General features: G+C 39.9%; 1 protein-coding gene across 1 annotated transcript in view; it reads right to left on the minus strand.

The window, feature by feature from the left end:
- Nucleotides 1-19,196, minus strand: part of cachd1 (cache domain containing 1) — an 86,890-nt gene that overhangs the window by 8,088 nt on the left and 59,606 nt on the right. Inside the window, exons 6-23 of the mRNA XM_062424497.1 lie at nt 17,929-18,073; nt 17,589-17,805; nt 17,291-17,440; nt 13,350-13,634; nt 12,430-12,579; nt 9,681-9,804; nt 9,427-9,544; nt 7,502-7,670; nt 7,216-7,358; nt 6,084-6,265; nt 5,452-5,562; nt 4,254-4,376; nt 3,545-3,644; nt 3,237-3,353; nt 2,568-2,728; nt 2,268-2,354; nt 681-797; nt 244-395 (exon numbers count right to left, since the gene is read on the minus strand). Coding sequence (XP_062280481.1) covers nt 244-395; nt 681-797; nt 2,268-2,354; nt 2,568-2,728; nt 3,237-3,353; nt 3,545-3,644; nt 4,254-4,376; nt 5,452-5,562; nt 6,084-6,265; nt 7,216-7,358; nt 7,502-7,670; nt 9,427-9,544; nt 9,681-9,804; nt 12,430-12,579; nt 13,350-13,634; nt 17,291-17,440; nt 17,589-17,805; nt 17,929-18,073 — 2,651 coding nt within the window. The remainder of the gene's footprint in view (nt 1-243; nt 396-680; nt 798-2,267; nt 2,355-2,567; nt 2,729-3,236; nt 3,354-3,544; nt 3,645-4,253; nt 4,377-5,451; nt 5,563-6,083; nt 6,266-7,215; nt 7,359-7,501; nt 7,671-9,426; nt 9,545-9,680; nt 9,805-12,429; nt 12,580-13,349; nt 13,635-17,290; nt 17,441-17,588; nt 17,806-17,928; nt 18,074-19,196) is intronic.

Consider the following 19,196-nt stretch of genomic DNA (forward strand, 5'->3'; position numbering starts at 1 on the left):
CCAAGCCTGAGCATTAAAATTTTGACTAGAAAGGTATTGTAAATAAGTTTAAAGGAGACATTTTTTGTTACCAGTTCCTAAAATATGGGTATAAGATGTAGGGTATTTGATAGATTTAGCTTGTTCATCACAATTGTAGATTTTAACCCCCCCCCCCCCCCAAATCATATCTTAAAAGAAAAAATAACCATTTATTTTGGGTAATAGTTCAGTAAAGCCTGCTTTCAAATCCACATCACTCACCCAGGAGCCCCATGCTATCCACGTAAGGACTCTTTGCGCCAACAATGCCCCCAAAACACTCCTTCTGCAGGGCACAGTATGGCTTGTCTAGATGGGTTTTACCATCTCTGTCCACCATGCACCATTCACAGTCCAACACACCAAAGCAGTCACTGAAACGGTACACAGCATAGATAAAATGATCAAAACAAGACACAACTGGAAGAGCTTTTTCAGAGATTGGCCAAGTGGTAAGATCAAAAATGGTGAAAGTGATTTCATTCAATAATTGAGCAGCAATTTAAGATTTGAAGACTGCAGAAAATGACTATTCTAAACTTAAAAATACAACTCCCAGCCACTAGGTGGCACTGTTTTGTTAATGTGTGCCAATAATGTTTTCATGGTTGATATTTTGGTTTATTCATTACACCTGTTGGTGTGTACTGTGCGTTTACCTGCTGGTGTATCTCTGGCTGCAGCGGGTGTTGATACACTGAGGCAAAGTGTCATGCAGACTTGGATCAATCACATTCAGACTGATGGGCTCCTGATGCACTTCGCAGCTGGGGTTTCTGCACAACACACACAATCATAAAATACACAAGGTAAAAATACAGAGAGGCACAGGTACACATTCTTGGACAAAATACAAACACAACATTCAGCAGACAGCATCCATTCAATTCAAAGCATGAAACATGATTACATATGACAAAGGCAGATAAAGTAAAATTGACATTAAAAAGCATGAGCCCACAAAGTAATGCCCTCAACGTGTCAATTTATGTAAAACAGCTCAAAAAAATGAAAAACATCAATGCCGCTTGACACAAAACACGGAGAAAAAGTCTGACAGTGAAAAATGATAATTGCATGTCTTCCTGAAATGAAAGAAGAATTGGCATTTGAAACATTGATGTGCTGTCAAATGCTGCTGATGGCTGATGAAAGGAGGTGGGTGAAACAAGAAAGAGATGTGAGAGACACTGTGAATGATGAGCAGAGTGGCAAAAATGGTAGAGGAAAAAGACTGAGACAGTTAGAGCAAGCTAGATACACAGAGAGAGGGAAGTAAAAGTGAGGAAACACCCACTAACATTTACACTGCAGCACACAGCTTCCAAAATGTTTGCTGGAGCACACACATGTCCACAATTCAAATAATAATAATAATAATAATAATAATAAAAATATGAAAGAGACTTGCCAGCTTGGAAGGAAATGTATGTATGTATGTACAAGGATTAAAGACATGATATTTACAAATGTCAATCATTAGTGCTAACGCAATGTAACATACAGTTATCTACCTAAGAAACATAATAAGCATCTGATGTTGAGACCGCAAATCATTTATTTATATTCATTATGTACGTAAACATGATAGAGTGATATGTACTTTAACTTATGGCAAGACATGACTTTGCATTGGGGTGCACTGGAACACATCTAGCATTTTTAATCAATATCCGCAGTGCAGGAGTAAACTAAACTTAACTAAAATGAAAGTGTACGGAATGTGCTGGTAGTGTTTACCTGCATGACAGTATTTCACAGCAACCTTTCTCGTTTTCTTTATTATTTGTAAATGTCAACCTGAAGAGACTGTGTCTGCCTGGTTTGTGATTGACAGCCCACTGAATTGTCTGACCTAAACAATGTTACATTCCTGTGTTACTGTTAGTAGCTTGGGTAATTTTCCATTTAACAAAAGTTTGGATTGTTATAAATAAATATAAAATCCTAGTTTTGATAACTAGCTTTATTGAGTTATAAATTATTAAGACTTGCTTTCTTGTAGTCTTTGTTCATCCACAAATACTTCTGAGACAATGGGAAGCAACACTTTGTGGCACCACTACTGTAACAGTCCACACATCCTTGGAAAAGGTATCAGGCCTCATCATAAGCTGCCTAAAAAAAACCTCATTTACTTGCTAAGTAGTCTTCATATTACATCACTTAATGTAATGTAATGTGATGTAAGAAGCAAAGTAAAATATGTGGACATAAATGCAGTGTAGTATGTGACTGAGACTGACCTGTTTTCAGCGCTGGTAAGGTTGCCTGTACACTCGTTGACCTCTAGAGGGCACTCACATGGACACTCACACTCATTCTGCTCCATTCTGAAAAACACAGTAACAAGTTCATTGAGAAACATTCGTTTAGGTCATAACCCAAAGGTTTCCTTTCTAAACTTGAAAAAAGGCTAAACATCAAATATGTTAAAGAGGAATATCATCTTTACGTGTGTGTGTGTGTGTGTGTGTATGTATCATTTTAAAGTGTCTGGGAGCTAAACAGGTAGGTGAAACCCTGGTGGGTGTGAGGGCAGAGACCTGTGGCAGTTGAGACAGAGCCGGTCCACGGTGCTGCAGGCGCAGAACGCCAGAGAGTCACATGTCTCGTTGACGATACCAGCAAATGCGTTGGTCCCAGGGATTCGGGTCAGACGGTACTTAGAACAATGGCTACCATGGACAAGGTTGGTTAGATCCCCCTGAGAGAGAAAGAGAAAGACAGAGCAAGATCAATAGAGCATCCCACTGGATGTCTGGGAAGTTTGAGAGACATGTTTAAAGATCTTCATAGTCCTATTTTGAAAGCAAATCCAATAATATAAAAATAAATTAGAAATATGTTAATTATCAATTAGAGACGTGTAATATTATACTCACTCTGAAGTTTGAGTATGAGGTTACAGATTAGAAAGAATTGATTAATTAAAGAATTTTAAAAAATAACTTTACATTACTGTAAAGCTGTGGGCTTGAAATTGCCCTTTAACTACGTAAAACCGCAGCATCTCTAATAGAATCATATTACTACAGAATAATTCATGGTTGCAACACCAAAGATGACCACAAGATGGAAGTGTTATACTATCAGATATTCACATAGTCAGGGTCCCTGAAAAGTGTGTCTGTGTGTGTCTATTACCACAAAAAACTTAATCTGATTTCTGCAGCCATTCATATATCCAGTTATCCTCTTTGTCTCTGACTTACCAGTATGCTGGTGTTGAACTTGTAGAAGCGCTGCACTGTGCGGTCACTGAAGCTGTTACACAGGTTTTTCTTGACAAAGTTGGGATGATTCAGGATATCATTTGCCACCAGTGGCTCCTGCCATCAAAAAGCCCAGAGGACAAAGTGATGAATGAATGAAGAAAAAATATTGGAGCGAATGACTGTGAGCATGAAAATGTTTTTATCTAATATGTTGTACACCACAATACAATCATTCCACAATTAACTTATATTTATGTGGTGTTTTCCAGAAAAAACTGGATTGATATTGAAAACCACATATTTACCTTGTGTGTGATGTGCTGTTGCTCTGCAGGAGCATGACCTTTAGGGTCAATGAGAGTGGGATGTGCTACCAGGTATCCCCTGTCCTCCATTATGAAGCACCTACAATACACACAGACACATGTAAATGAGAGCAGTCAGTAACTGTTAGTTCTTTGAGGGTGGAGGGGTGGGATGAATCTAACAACAAACGTTAACTTAGACCTGTTATACAATGAAACAATATTAACTACAATTATTTTAGATCCCTGTTTTTACCCAGTACCTAATCCAGCTATTCAATCTGCTTAATACTGCTTCATTCTACCTCACTTTATTCATTAAATATTCTGCCAAATAATACTCCTCTCTGCCCCACACCCTCTTCGGGAGTGGAGAAGACAGGACTTGGAGAGGTGGGGGTGGAAGAAAAGGATGAGAAGAAAAAACAAAATTGGAAACATAAAAGCTGGAGAGAGTATGTAGGACTGAGGCAGCAGCAACGCCACATCTCCAGCAGGAATGCCATGATAATCAGCTTATTTCTTTTTCCCTCCTTTTTTCTAATTTTTGCTCAGCAGAAATGACATTTTGCCACCCTCTAAATAAATGACATGGGAAATGTATAGGGGAGAAGAAGAAGAGGGAAGCATTGGTGTGCATGAAGAAGGACAACAAAAACAAATAGGGTGAAAAAAACCAAAAAAATAACGAATCAGTAATCTGTTTTACCTGATCTTGTTACCCTTGTCCTGGTTACAAATGGGCAGCAGGTCAAGCAGGACCTTATAGAAGTAGCGTAGGGTAAAGTCTATACCCATCACTGCAACTGCATAACCAGGGGCCATCTGAGAGCTAGAGAGAGAAGAGTGACAGAAAAGAAGACAAGGACAGGAGAAGAACAGACACAGAAAGGCAGCATGATGGGATTAAAATAACCTGGTAAGAAGTAAAACATCTTTTTAAACTTTTGATGTGATTGTGTGTTAAGTTCAGTTATCCTACAAGTCAACTTTCTGCAGACTTTGCAGGATAAGTTAAATATTTACAGACACCCTCAATGATCCCCATTTACCTGCAAACTGGCAATTACTGTTTATGCGAACTACAGACTGCATGATGATATGCTTACTGAGCCAGTACACAACAAACTAATCCTGACGCATCAAACACCCTGATACGCACTGTTTGTGTGTATACTGTACATGCGCATGGACCATGGTAAACAGTTCTTGTTAAACTACTGCAAGTGGTGTTGCGGCTATCACAGTGAGCAGCATTTTAAGCTTGCTGAACTAGAAACATAAACACTTTAATCTCAGTTGCAGTCACAGACATCTTTAAGTCTCAGATTCTCTACTGAAAGAGGCAGTGTATAAACCAGTCTGCAGTCATTTCTATGATAATTGGGAAATGCACAGGATGTGTTATCCTTATGGTCATTTGGCTTTCTTGTGTCCACACCAGACATATGGAGGAGTACATTAATTTGCTAAAGAGCACTTGAGAAAAGGGAATGCTTGAAGATGTCTGGGACTGAACCCAGTGCATTGGGGTGAATGATATTCTACTGTAAAACAAAAGAAAGCAAATACTGTCTCCTAAAGTCTTCTTCAGATTCTCCTCTGACTTCAAAGATAGTGAGATAAGGCTGAAATGACTTTTAGGCTGAGAGCCTAAAAATATGTCTTGGCTCATAATGATGAAACTGTCATATTTGATCGTGTGTGCTCTTAAATTTGATCATTGCTCTTCATTAGTGGTTCTCGCCAAAGCAAATGCCCATATAAGGTGTAAAGAAAAATTTAGCACTGATGAAATGGTTTGAAGCCATCGTTTCGCAGATACTCAGGAGCAGACATAACTTGTACGAAAATGGATATCCCTATGTGTAGTAAAAATAACAAATTGATAAAGCAGAGGGATTTACCTGGAGGCATGAATGGTGTGGCTGATGGTTACAACATAGCCTGCCCCACCCACATCCAGGTAGGGCCCCGTGAAGGTGATGAGGCCAGGGTTAGCCACTGCATGCTGGTACCTACACAACACATCACATAGTCAGAGGCAGGGGTATTTTGTAAAGTTGCAGTACCACGTGCAATCAATGCAAGTCTGACATTTTGTGAAAACACTTGCCAGGGCCGGAACTGAAAATTCTTATTTTGTTATTGATCATCACCAAAAATCCTTCTGCCCATAGAGATCAACCTCTACAAAATATGCTGCAAAAAAAAAACAAAAAACAAAGAAAAGAAAAGAAAACATGCAGACTAACCTGACTAAATATCTAATAGTGCCAAGCTTTATTAGTTTAACTTCACTATACCTTTAGGGTAAACAGTGATGAAAAATATTATGTTATAAAATATTCTATTGGCTATATAAGAACTCATCACAAATCTACAGCTTGACAAGATTCAACTCAGTAACAGCTATAAACCCCTTTTAAGCAAGATGCACCTACAGTTTATACACACACACACACCCACCCACCCACACCCCACACACACACACACACCCTCCTTTCTCCCCCTTCACACCCTCCAAAGTATGCCTCACCATTGTCTACGGGTCGGGTCGAAGGCTTTGTCCATCAATGATCCTGGGTAAATCCGGAGCACCCCACTGGGCGTTGCTATGTAACGCCGCACAATGTAGCAGTTGAGGCTACTCATTTCCATTAGTGTCATCCACTCATCCGTGACGTGACTGGTCGCCATAACCTCGTTCCTGACAGAGGACTGCCAAGGGGAAGGATGGAGAGAGAGGGACAGGAGGGATTGTGAGGGTGGAAGAAGAAGAAAGCAATTGGGGAAGGAGTAGAAAAGCATAAGTTTTAATCTGTGGTTGGCCTGAATTGTAAGTTGGCTAAAACTTTTGGCAAGTCTGCCTCCAGTCAACCCACAAAAACTAAACAGAAATAAAAAGTGACAACTCCTCTAATTTCAAGTCTTAACTTGGAAGTAGAATGGAAATTTTTCAACTGTGTTACTGCTGCAGACAGTCATACACATTTTTTATCAAATATGATGTTTTCAAGCTCAAAAAATCACAAATGATAAGACTCAGAAAACCAGCTTTTCTGGACTGAAACTCTATTGCTCCTAAAGACCTGAAAAACAACCAGAAAGATCAAATCCCAGGACCATTTCAGGGAAGCTTCCACATTTGAAAGGGGTGATGAGGTCACTGGAGGAGGCCTTACAGACTAGCCTGGGAATGAGAGATGGGCCTGTGGCTTCGAGTTCAAACTCTAACCCCCTACTCCCCCCTAGGACAGGAATGCACACAGATTGCCAAAACCACATGGGGGTTTGTCCCCTTCTTAAAGATGCAGAGCTCAATTTAAATTTTGTGAATATTAGTTTTAATATTAGTGGCCTGAAAGGTTGGGCATCCTTGTCAGATACTGTAACTGAGGGAAAGTTATGATCAAAAAGTACATCCAAAAACAAGCATTAAAAACCCCCTGAGCTCTCGTAGGACACATTAATTATGTGTGACAGTGCTTCTACATACTTACTCAATATGAATATTTGTGAACATGTTTGTAACCTGACCGCAGGGCTGGCTATGTGCCATGTGTTTTTCCAGGTAAACACATGGGCCAACATTAATACTATGTTTGACAAGGTGTGCCTTCAGGCCAGCCTCAACCCTGAGCTGTATCTGTGTTGCCATGCTTGTGTACCTTGAGTCCTGGGTTTGCTATGAGCCTGGTATTATCACTCAGGTAGGCGGTGTAGTGCTCCACCATACGCTTTGTTTCTGGCTGACTGAGGTGCTCATAGGGAGAGGAGAAGCTACCAGCTGCCAACATCACTGTGGGGGACTCTGGGAAAGACACAGAAAGGGAAAAAGGGACAGTCAGAAGTGCTAAATCAAAGTTTAAGAGCTGACTATGGATAAAAATAAGTAATTGTATAGGTAAGTTTTGACATCATAGTCCAAGTCTGCAGACTAGGTGTTTTTCTTACCGACGGTGGCAAGCTGTTTGAAGTGCAGGCAGGAACTGGGCTGACCCAGCAGGTCTAAACGATGGTAGAGGAGCTTGGAGCTGGGAGCGGTGTTCAGATTCTTCAGCTGCTTTACTGGGATCTCTGGCTGCACGTACACTATGCACAGGATGAATGACGTGTCCTGAACCTAGAGAACAAGAAAAAAAGTGCTTAATTTATTCCTTAAATTAGAAATCCCCTTCTGACATAGTTCCCGGAAAAGTTCATTCTCCGTGTATGCTCACTGAAGGTTTCAGTTTTCACATCCCACTTGTGTAAGTTGCATATTGGATTACCTTCCTAACTAAATCATGGTCATAGGGACAAATCTTAAACTCAGATTTAAGGTGAGCACACATAATCTTTCCCATATCTAGTGTTTTCACTGTGCACACATCAAACATCCAAGTCTTTTTAGTGAAAGGACTTTAAGATGAACATATTCCAGATAAATCTGCCGGATGCAGTTAAGCAGGTTAAGTGCATAAATCTGCACATTTCTTTGCACTAACACATGATACATTTACTTTTAGTGACTGGAGTAAGCTGATGAATAAAATAATGGGTGGTAATGATGGTTATTGTACACTTGAGCCCCACATATTTTGTAGAAACTAGAGGCAGGAGAGACGATGACATTAAACACACTCCCCATCTACCCTGTTTCTCCATGTTTAGTGTTAGACATCACAGCCAGTGTTTTATAGGCTGCAGGCCTCTTCCACAGAAGATAAGTGTGTCCTGTTTAACAACTGTTATCGCCCCACCAATTCTTAATGAATCATGCAGGACTAGCCTGGTCCCTATATTATGAGGCCCTGTTGCTGGATCATGTAAACTGTCATGGGGAAACAGAAGAAAATTAACTGCTAGTTTTATCGTGATTTTGGTCGAAAGTACAAAATCTGACAATATGATCTATTCAGAAATAAGTTCCCTGAATATAGGAAAGAACAGCGTGGGAACAACAGTTTCTTCTCGATTGTTGCTTTCTAGGTCATTTTTCTGGCTCTGGAACATTCATTTTAAAAAACAGAGACAGCTGTCCAAGTCATGGCAAAGGTGACGTGTTTGAACTCTTGCGACTGCGTGAAAAAAACCAAAATGTCAAAAGCTTTTAAAAAAGGCCAAACGTGAAATGTCTACATTAAGTGCGATATTTTTGCTCCTGCCAAAAACTTTAAATGTCAGAAAGCAAAAAGAGTCAAAACGGCGTGATGTTATTGCTGTCCTGTTGCCATTTGTTCCTAACACATGACACTTCTGGGCCTGAGAGGAAAAGCAGATTCGAGGCGTAGACAGTTTCTGGGTGTGGGAGTACTTGGTTTTTATTACACCAACTAATTTAAGGTGGCAGAGTTTTGGTGGAGACACAAAGGCTGGGAGCATAAATCTTTATACTGTTTTTAGACAGTGATACAGAAATGATAAAGACCTATAGACAGCGAGGGAAGACACAGACAGAAAGTAAAGTCGGCAGAAGAGTATTCGAGACAGTTACTTTCCCACCATGACAAAGGCTCAATGGCTCTGAGCCAAAGATCATTTGTCCATGATGTGACTACACAAGCACTGGATGTGCTTTAAAAGGGTTCACTCACATTTATTCTGGCCTACTGACATTCAAGTAATGAAAAAATGGTTGGTATATGGTTTATAAGTTCATTTACAAATATTGTCAGGCAACAAAATATTGTATCTTTTCCCTTTGGGAAACAATAAAATTACACAGATAATAGGAAAAAGATGAGGTTGAATGTTCTTATTTTAAACAGAAGTTAAAAGTATGTAAGCTTGCCTATTAGAATGCTTCTTTAAGTGTAAAAACAGTGTGAAATGTATCAAGTAAATGCTGATTTGTAAAGGAAACTGTTAGGTGGTGAGCCATTTACACCATCACCTACCAGCTTCCAGGCGTAGCTGACGTTGTACGCATCTTTGCTGTTGTCCCTGAGTCGATTGGCGTGCCAGGACAGAGAGGAGTTGACTGGCACAACAATGATCTGACTGCCCAAAGGGAGGCTGCAAGAAATACGGAAATTTTAGTAATCATGAAATACACATTAAACATGCTGTGGACTGATATAACTGTCCATGGCTGAAGGTACTTCTGGTTTTGAATGGTTTTTAAACTGGCGCCTTAATCATCCTTTCTCACCTGAGGATATTCTGTCGTACAACAGGGAATCCTGGGATATTCTCATAGTGGATTATGTCTGTGTGCAGGGGAGGCTCCGTCATCAGATATGGCCGTGTTAGTGATGGGTGCATCAGGGTGTAACCTGGGAAATCAAACAACCAGTTGACAACAGCAGCATCATTCATTAATGTTTTTACATACTGAAAACAACACCACCACACAGCAATAACACAGAGCAAATAAAAACAGGATCTGCACACATTGTTAAAATAATAATGCACCAGCAGGGAAATTGGTGGTCACTAACAAATAAGGGACACATTCATTTCAATTCATGATATCATGAAGTTAGCAATGTGGAGTAAAATAAATCATTGGAGAATAAAATGTCTGTCTGTGTGTTTTCTTTCATTGTGAGTTATTTGGCCAATTTCAGCATGTGATATTGTGTGAAATATAACTAGTTACAGCTGCAGCTTTAGAGCAATCAGCATCTGAATCTGATCCTCCAGTGCTGTGTATACTACAAAGTCACAGCATCAACCAAGGATGGAACTGTGTAGTTTAAAGCTTATTTCTCCCTAAAAATCTGAAATTTCACTGAGCAGCACAACAGCAATAATAACCTTCAAAGTGTTCCAAAGGCAATCTGTCACAAACACTACTCTCTGCTAAGAAGTGTAGTCCTGCAGTAAACACATCTCTTAACAGCAATGGCAATCATCCTGAGAGATAGAGAGACCTCAAGAAACACAGAATTCAAAGCCCATCTGTGTTCAAGGGAGTAAACAAACAAAATATCATGTGCTTTTACTCAGTTCAAATAACGTTGTGTGTATTTAGTGAGAAAAAGAGGGTCTGTATTTATCAGAGAAGCAGACTCCTAAAAAGTAACAATTCCTACATGCCTTCCATGCAAAGATATTTCCAGTATACTCCTCTACTATTTTAGCTCCAGGTCCGGAACCTTCTTGTCAGCTGAGTGTTTACCTAAACTGTAATTGGCAGCAGACAATTTGCATGCCAGCTAATATCTTTAATAGGAGTCATTTGTCAATGTTTACCGAGTTGCTACACTAATAGGCAGGTGCAATAATAAGCTATAATTTGATGGCATATTTATTACAATAACAAACATTTTAGAGAGACTCTTTGAATGGCACAGCAGAGGAGCAAAACACACACAGCTGCAAAAACCCACTTGCAATAAAGAGAGGTTTTGGTTTGCTTAAAAATTCTGATGGTGGCTAACACACACGCAAACCATATAAGTCAATAATTATGTCCATGTTTTATGACTTTCCTCCACCACTTTTGCCCCTCCCACCTTCCAAAATCCCCTTTCTTCCACTCATTCTTCGCACCTGCCCTTCACTCTTCAGTTTCTTTAATCCTCCCTCCTTCTTGCCTCCAAATAGCATTGCACTGCCTCCCAAGCACTAAAACATACACAAATCAAGTCTGGTTGTTGTTGTTGTTTTTTTCAAATTAGATGCATCTCTTTCCCAGGTTTATTATTATCATTTTATGCTTGGTAAAATTCAGCTTTAATTGGGGTTATTTGTAGAGTTTTCATTGGGACTGGTAACTTTAAAAGATAAAGATAAAAACTGAGTGACACAGTTATGTATAAAGGTGTGAAAATGGTCAGCGCTCTATGTACTTTGCAAACTCTTCTCTCCACATTCCTGACATTCCTACTGTCTGTTTTCACTGCTGAATCGCCCCTGTGTTGGCAGTGATGGCTGCAGGGAGCTTTCAGAGAAGAGACAGGACTGCAACTCAAATTTGGATCAAGTTCTGAACAACAGTCAGGGCAGATTATGAGTTGACAGGTACTCTCAATTTATCTTGCCTCCATATTAAGGAGGGAAGATAACATTTAATTTAATTAAACTCTTAGATCTGGTATGAAAGGCATCTCAGTAAAGGTAAATGTTTGTGTATAACCTATAAATGTGATAAAAACCTAGCTTTCAGTTTATTTTAGTTTCCATTTTAATACCCAGATTTAGATCTTAGATTTGCAGTTTGCTTGGCAAGAGGACAATGTCATCAAGAGCAGTGTTGCATTTTTTTCAGCCAATATTACTTGGTATAGGTAAGAGGAAATAATCTGTAGCTATAGTGCCATTTAACTGAACCCGATTTATTAATGGCACAGTTCTCCAGGCCCACAGAGCAGAAGTTACCTGTTGCAAAGCACCACTTCAGTCAAGATCACCTCAGCTGAGGCCAAGATAAACCAAGACCGGACATGAGCACTACTACCCTGCACTGTGGCAACGCACTGAGACATGGCTCAAGAGAGAATGAAATGCCAAAGAAATGCCAAAACTACCTAGTAGATGTCAATTAAGTCTAATAAGGGATAATGGCTTTGGAGGACATTGAGACAGACAAAACATAGTGTAATTCCATTTGTATGTAAAACAAGAACCATTTGGAGCACTTCTCTATGGCTGTGATTAATAAAGATTGATACTCTGAATAGGGGCAGAGTTAGTTAGATCTGAAGATCGTATGTTGCTTGTTTTGTTAATGGCTTAAAATTCTAATTCTGTTAATTTTGCTGACCACAACTTAGTGTTTATAGAGGGAAATTTGGAAAAAGGGAACCATTTTTTGTCCTGCGGTGGATATCCATGTGAATTCTTACGTGATGAAGAACACAAGTTTATGCATATGTGGGAAAGTTAGGCACCCAAAATAAATGTTTGCACTGGAGCAGAGTACTAACACTCTGCCAGTCTTGTATGGGACTGACCTTTGTTGTCGATGAGGAAGGTGTATGAAGCCAGAGAGTCTTGGTAGTAGGTGACATCCTCCAAAATGTAAGCTAGATTCACATCCACCCCGACCACACCCAGGAGCAGGTTACCAAAATAACACGGCCGGCTCACAGTCATAATAAACCCTGTAGAAACAAGAAGGATGTCAATGAAGTTCATGCAACGACTCAGATTGGTTAGCTTATCTTGTGTTTTCAGTTTAGCTCTATTGCGTTCATATCATTAATTTCTGTGCAGTTCAGATAAACTCATCTAAATTGTTTCACTTTACTTCTATAAGTATAAGTTTTCATTAGCCTGGTTCCAGACTTCAGAATTGAGCCCACATCTGTCTTGTGCAATGGTTGAAATAAGTCTGGTTTGGCACTAATTCCCCAGATGGAAAAATAAGTGAGCCAATCAGAGTTTTGTCGGCTGAAAAAGCAGGGATCAGTCGACTTTTAGAAATGACTATCAGGCTATGTGTTTCTTACCATTTACCCAAAGGTAATACTGTTTCATTCATGCAGAGTTGATTAGTTGATCAACTAAAACTTAATCCACAACTATTTTGATAATGGAATAACTGTCTTTGTGATCTATTAAGCAAAAATGCCAAATATTTTCTGGTTTCAGCTTCTCAGATGTGAAAATTTGATGGATTTTTGGAATATATGATGTAAACTGAATATTCTTGGGATTTTAGTAAAAATATAAGTGTCATTTTTTACTAATTTCTGACTTGTTATAGACAAAATCATTTGTCAGTTAATCAATAATGACAATAATTGTTAGTTGCAATTGAATTCACTTTGATTTAACTGATTGCAACTTGTTATGGATAGGAACCTGAACTATTTTGGCTATAATCTAAACTAACAGTACTTTTCAGTCCAGTTGGGTCCAGAGTACTCACCGTCTCCCATGGGGTCAGAATAGGGCAGGCTGAAACGGGCCAGGTCGATCATGCGGTTGGGCAGGTTGATGTAGAAGCGACCCACCGTTGTCTCCAGGTTGCTCAGCTGGTTCAGCACCATCATGCTGCCCTTCATCACTGGCATCATGGAAGCACCTGCTGATCCGGACGAGGATGCCACAGATGAACGGTACCGGTCGGATGTTCGGTCGACACCGTACTTCACCGAATTCTGCTCTGCAAGGTCCCGCAGGAAGGCCAACTCCTTCAGACCTGTTACTCCCTCTGAAGGAGAGGGGTGGGATATAGAGTGAGTTTAGAACAGGGAGGATGGGACAATGATGGGATTTGTTTGATTTAATCAAACAGAGATATTAAGAACAAAATCATAACCGATGACAAGGCTAAACTTCTACTGAACAGGGTAATTGTGCAAATAAAAAGAGGAGGGAGTGGTTGAAGAGATAAAAAGCTCTTCACTCAAATTATAATTCACTCAAATTTTCCCAATGTTCTCTTTCCCCTTTAGCAGTAAAAGATTCCTTTAAGGAGTTACAAAAAGATATTACACTCCTCCCACAAAACAGGGGCTAGATTCAACAAGACTCTTGAGATGAGGTGTATTTTGAGAACAATTACCCTCACGCAGTTTATATGGCCAGGCAGCATCTTGCTTGCATGAAACAGTATCATTAATCTAACAACAAACTTTGACTACTTGACACCACTCAGACTTTGGAGGGGAAACTGATTCGGGGTCAGCAGCTCAGAGATATTTCATACATGCAGGCCCCGGCTTGTAAGTTGTGATCTCTATAAGCTTTATTCTTACAATCCTTCACATTTGCCAAACACAACTGTCATGTGTCAAGCTCGGAGATCACGGCACAAATAAATCCCTCATCACTTTAAAGAAAATCTGCAGCCGAGATGTTAATGCACACTTCAGAACTTAGACACAGACTTTATCTTTCCGAGCCTGTAAAAGGTCATTTAGAGGGTGCTCCATAACCATGACTGGCCCTCACAGCTGTCACCTGGCACATTTGGCATCCTACAACCTATTGGGAAGGATAGAGCACAGAATGTCTGCCAGTATCCAATCATTGACAGGATTACAGCAGAATCCCTATTTAATGCCAAGGCTCTGCTCTGCTGATCATCACGCTGGGCGACTGACGGGAGGCGTGTCGTCATGGGTGGCAATGTCAAATGAGCACAAAGGAGAAATCTCGCTGACAGCACAGATTCTGTTTACCTTCATTTCTGAAGGAGTATCTTCATTTTAGGACCGATATGATGGTCTATATAAAAACATATGCAAAGGCCATTTTTAGACTATTTTTAACCTGCATTGTTGTAGATAATTTGCCAGCAGGCTGTCTGGAGTTAATATCAATTGGCCAAAACAGTGGAATAATAATAGTATAACTTTATGGGCTATTAAAAGCGTTTTAGAGGTAATTATGTTGACTTTTGCATTGCCAGTCTGTTACATCTACAGTATCAGTGTGAAGTAATCCATCATCACCCACTTACACAATCTGTGTGTGCTGTGTTCCTATTACTGTTCCAATTACCTAGCTAAGACGAAAAAACAAAAACATGCAAATTTAAAAGTAACTTCAGAGGTGGTAGGGGAGATATAAAGCCTTTTGTGTGTAATCATATCCAAATAACTCATACTCAGAACTTTATTTCCTGTCAGAAAATCCACTTCTCCCCCCCCCCCCATGATAAGTGATCATTAATTATTAATTCCAGTTTCTCAAATTTGAGCATCTGCTAGTTTTCTCCATTTCATGTAAGCACACAAAGAAAAACTGTGGGTTTGGGATGGTTAGTTAAATAAAACACGATTTCAATTTGGGCTCTGGAAAATTGTCACACACATTTTTCTTTGTGTTTTTTTGGTTATTCTATGGACCACATGTTTCACTAAAACCAGAAATACCGCCTTGCCTCTGTCAACCAGTCAAGTTGTAGTTTACATTCATGTCGGTCCAGACTCATATTATATTGAAGACTTTGAAGGAATTTAATAAAAGGTTCTAAGTGTATTTTTCTGGTATGTGTTTACATGCTCAGCCAATAAAGCTGATTATGACACACACAAGGTCCTCGACAGTAGACGAAGCTTCAGATATGACACAAAGAAGCTACAAATTCTAAAATGTGGATGTTTCATACAATGACTTCAACCTGGCAGCACAGATGATCTATACAATCACCACAGTTTCAAAGTGAGTACCTGAGATTAGACTTTGTCATAATCAGTGTATGAATTCATGGGTTACAGTTAAAAACGGCCACCTTGACCTTTGACCACCACATTTTAATCAGTTTATCCTTGAGTCCAAGTGCACTTTTGTGCCAGATGTAATGAAATTCCATCCAGACTATCCTGAAATATCATATTCACGAGATCGGCATTGATGTGAGGTCACAGTGAGTTTGACTTTTGACCATCAAAATCTAATCAGTTCATCCTTGAGTCCAAGTGGATGTTTGTGCCAAATTTGAAGAACCTCCCTCAAAGTGTCCCTGAGATATTGCGGTCACGAGAATGGGATTGGTCGACAGATGGACGGACGGACAGACAGACAGACAACCCGAAAACATAATTTCTCATTGATACACATGCAAAATACAATCAGTAAGTAAGGATCAACATTTAGAGTAGAAACTAGTAGAAAACATATTTACTTTATAGGGCATCAGATTATTCTGGTAACCTTACACTGATAGAGGTGGTTGGTGGGCATCTCATCAGTGCAAACACACACACACAACTCTGCATTATACTACCAAAGGACTGCTGATCTCCTTGAACAATCAGCACTTCACATTTGGCAGGGGATGCAGGGAATAAGACACACACCCACAAGCGGGCCTTTCAGCTGCATGCAACAGCATCAGGAACAAAACAAATGTTTTTCTGGATATGCAATGCTAATAAACTCAGAGGACGATAGATTTCTGCATCCTTTTCATCATGGAGCTCTTTAAACGGCCAAGGTCCTCTGTCAGTCACAAACAGAGTGAGCAGTACACCCTTTGAAGTCTCACTCTCTCTTCTCTTAGATGTACCTAATTTCCATTCTCTGATGCAAAAATGATTAGTATTAATGGTGGACTAATGCATGCACAGCAGAGGTGAGTGTTTGCTTGTGTGTGTGTGTGTGTGTGTGTGTGTGTATGTGTATGTATGTGTATGTGTGTGTGTGTGTGTATGTGTGTGTGTGTGTGTGTGTGTGTAGCAGAGGCAGGAGGGAATTAAAGGAGGCAGATGGATGGACAAGGACAATAAAAGAGGAAAAGGAAGCATGCACACCCCACCAACACACACACACACACACACACACACATACCCAACTGAAAACAAAAAGCCTTTGAGGTTTTCTGAGCACCTCTCTAACCCTCAGTCTTCTCGTGAACACATTGTACCCAAGAACACAGAGAAACAATATCTAACAGACAGAAACAGCTCCCACTAAAAGCCAAAAAGCAATGAAGCTCCAGATACAGTATGTGCAGAGCAAGAAAATAAATCAACATTTCAGTGGAGAACATGTAGCACTCACACAGGGAAAAAAGTGGTCGGCATTAGATAGTCTTTGTCCTTTATTTCCAAAAAAACATTATTCTTTAGCTGAGTTACTGTTCTAAATATCTTAACCTACAAGGTTATTCTGTACTTCATTTAGACTGGTTTAAACAGCAGACACCTACAAACGCTGCAATTACTACTACTACTACTTACTTTAAAACTTTTCCATTTACGATCCAGAACTATATAACAGTACAAATGTTAAAGTAAAATGTGTTAAATATCAAAATGCAATTTTCTGAGCTGTCTTTGTACCAAGAGAAACTGAATTGTGGTGTATAATTGAAACGACTCTGTTTTTTAAAGACTTATTACAATATGAATGACCTACCATTCATGAGAGCGTAGGTGAGAATCATGACAGAGTTGTTGAGGTGTCTGTTCTCCTCTCTGACCACACTGAGAGTCGCTCTCTTCTCCTGCTCTGAGGACTCTCGAGACGTGATACCAGATGACAAGTAGATGATCACCATGTCTGTGGCTGGCAGGGGACAGGAACACAAAGAAAAACACACATATTAATATGAGCTAAAACAGGGGAGTTGATTATTGGCAGTACACAGAAAACTGATTCCTAAAGTGCAGCGTTATCGCAAGTTTGCTGATTTTTTTTCTTCTGGGGTTCTTACTGGTACTCTGCTTGCTGAGGTTGGTGGTGTTTCGGAGCAGCTGGAAGGCCTTCTGGAAGCCTGCTGCATGCTGTGTGGTGCTATCAGAGGCCTTAATGTTGGAGATGAAGGTGGTCATCTTCCTCTTGGTCTCGCTGGTGGCTGGAGACAGCAGACTCTTATAGCACTGGTCCAGAGAACAGGAGCGAACCGTCTCTGCCACAGACAGAATGGAGATCTGGAGAGGAATGACGATGTCGTCAAATGTCATCAAAGGGTTGGTGTTCGAGAGAATGTTTGGTGCTTTGCAAACTTGGATACACGTATATGGATATTTCTTAATAAAGGGCTGTTCACTCACCTTGTCATGTTCATCTATGGCATTAAGGATAACCAGTGCAGAGTCCCTGGCAATCTGAAGTTGGGTGTCAGTTACCGACGCTCCGTGGTCCACCATCACTACAATGTGTTTAGACTGGGGACGCACCGCAGACACATACACAGGCCTGCAAAAGAAATACACACATGAATACTCCCAAACTTGCATGACCAGTTGACACACTTGACTAATCCAATGATAGATGTTCTGATACTCAATTTAGAATATTAAGATTTACTGTAAAAGCTTTCTTTCCAGTGCTAAATTTAACAAATGAACATGGATATTTAAGGATATTAAAAAACTAAACATTTCTCAGTCATAGTGTCTTTTGTCTTTCATTCCCTCATTAGCTTTTGTCAAAAAGGTCTTTCCCTCAGCCTGGAATTTCCATTTTCACAAGATTCCCAGCAGTTTAGTGTTATTTTTGGTGGCGTTTCAACACTTTCTTCATTCCATACTGTCATTGCTGAGTTATTAATCCAAAACCCATGTGTTTAAATTCTTACACCTACAGTATATAGGACACCTTCAAGCTTCAAAAGTTACAGCTGGTTTGTTTCTTTTCAGTTCAAACCCATGTGTTTTAGGATTTAAAATAAGATCTCAGTAATTTGTCATGCCTCATAGGGTCATGATAAGATAATTAACGTTCTGCATTAGTAACAGTATTAGTATGACCCCCCTCCAAAAAAGGATATTATTATGGCCCATCAGTGTTAAATAGATGAACAATCTCGCTTGGCTGGTTGGGCAGCACAGTCAATTTACAAAAAGCTATGCAACTCACTCTTGGCCTGCTATTAGCATAATAATGGGTCTAAATCTATTATTTGTGTAATCACAGCAATGCAAAAAGAGTACTGATGAGGTATCTTATTAGTCTTTCTTCTAACTGACATTCAATCTATACTTTTAACATGTTATAATGTGTGTGTCACTGTATCTATTAGTGTATGTGCATTATCAGTTGGGTGGGGTACAGAAGGGTGCAGGGGATTGGGGGTCAGTGCCTGTGTGTGTGGTCCGTTGGACAAGGAGACACTAACACAGGGTGGAGAAGGAGAGTGATGTACTCACAAAGCCTCATTCACACTCAAAGCAAGCCAAGCAACGTCATTTCTCCCATGGCTATATGCCAGCTCACTGACTCGAATAGCCAGAAAAATAAAATAAAATCCGAAAGACATGATTTCTTTGGATTTTTTTAAAGTGAGAGCCAATGTGAAATGCTTCAGGGAGCAAGGGAG

This window comes from Scomber scombrus, chromosome 8 (assembly GCF_963691925.1).
Source record: "Scomber scombrus chromosome 8, fScoSco1.1, whole genome shotgun sequence".
NCBI classification, from domain to species: Eukaryota; Metazoa; Chordata; class Actinopteri; order Scombriformes; family Scombridae; genus Scomber; species Scomber scombrus.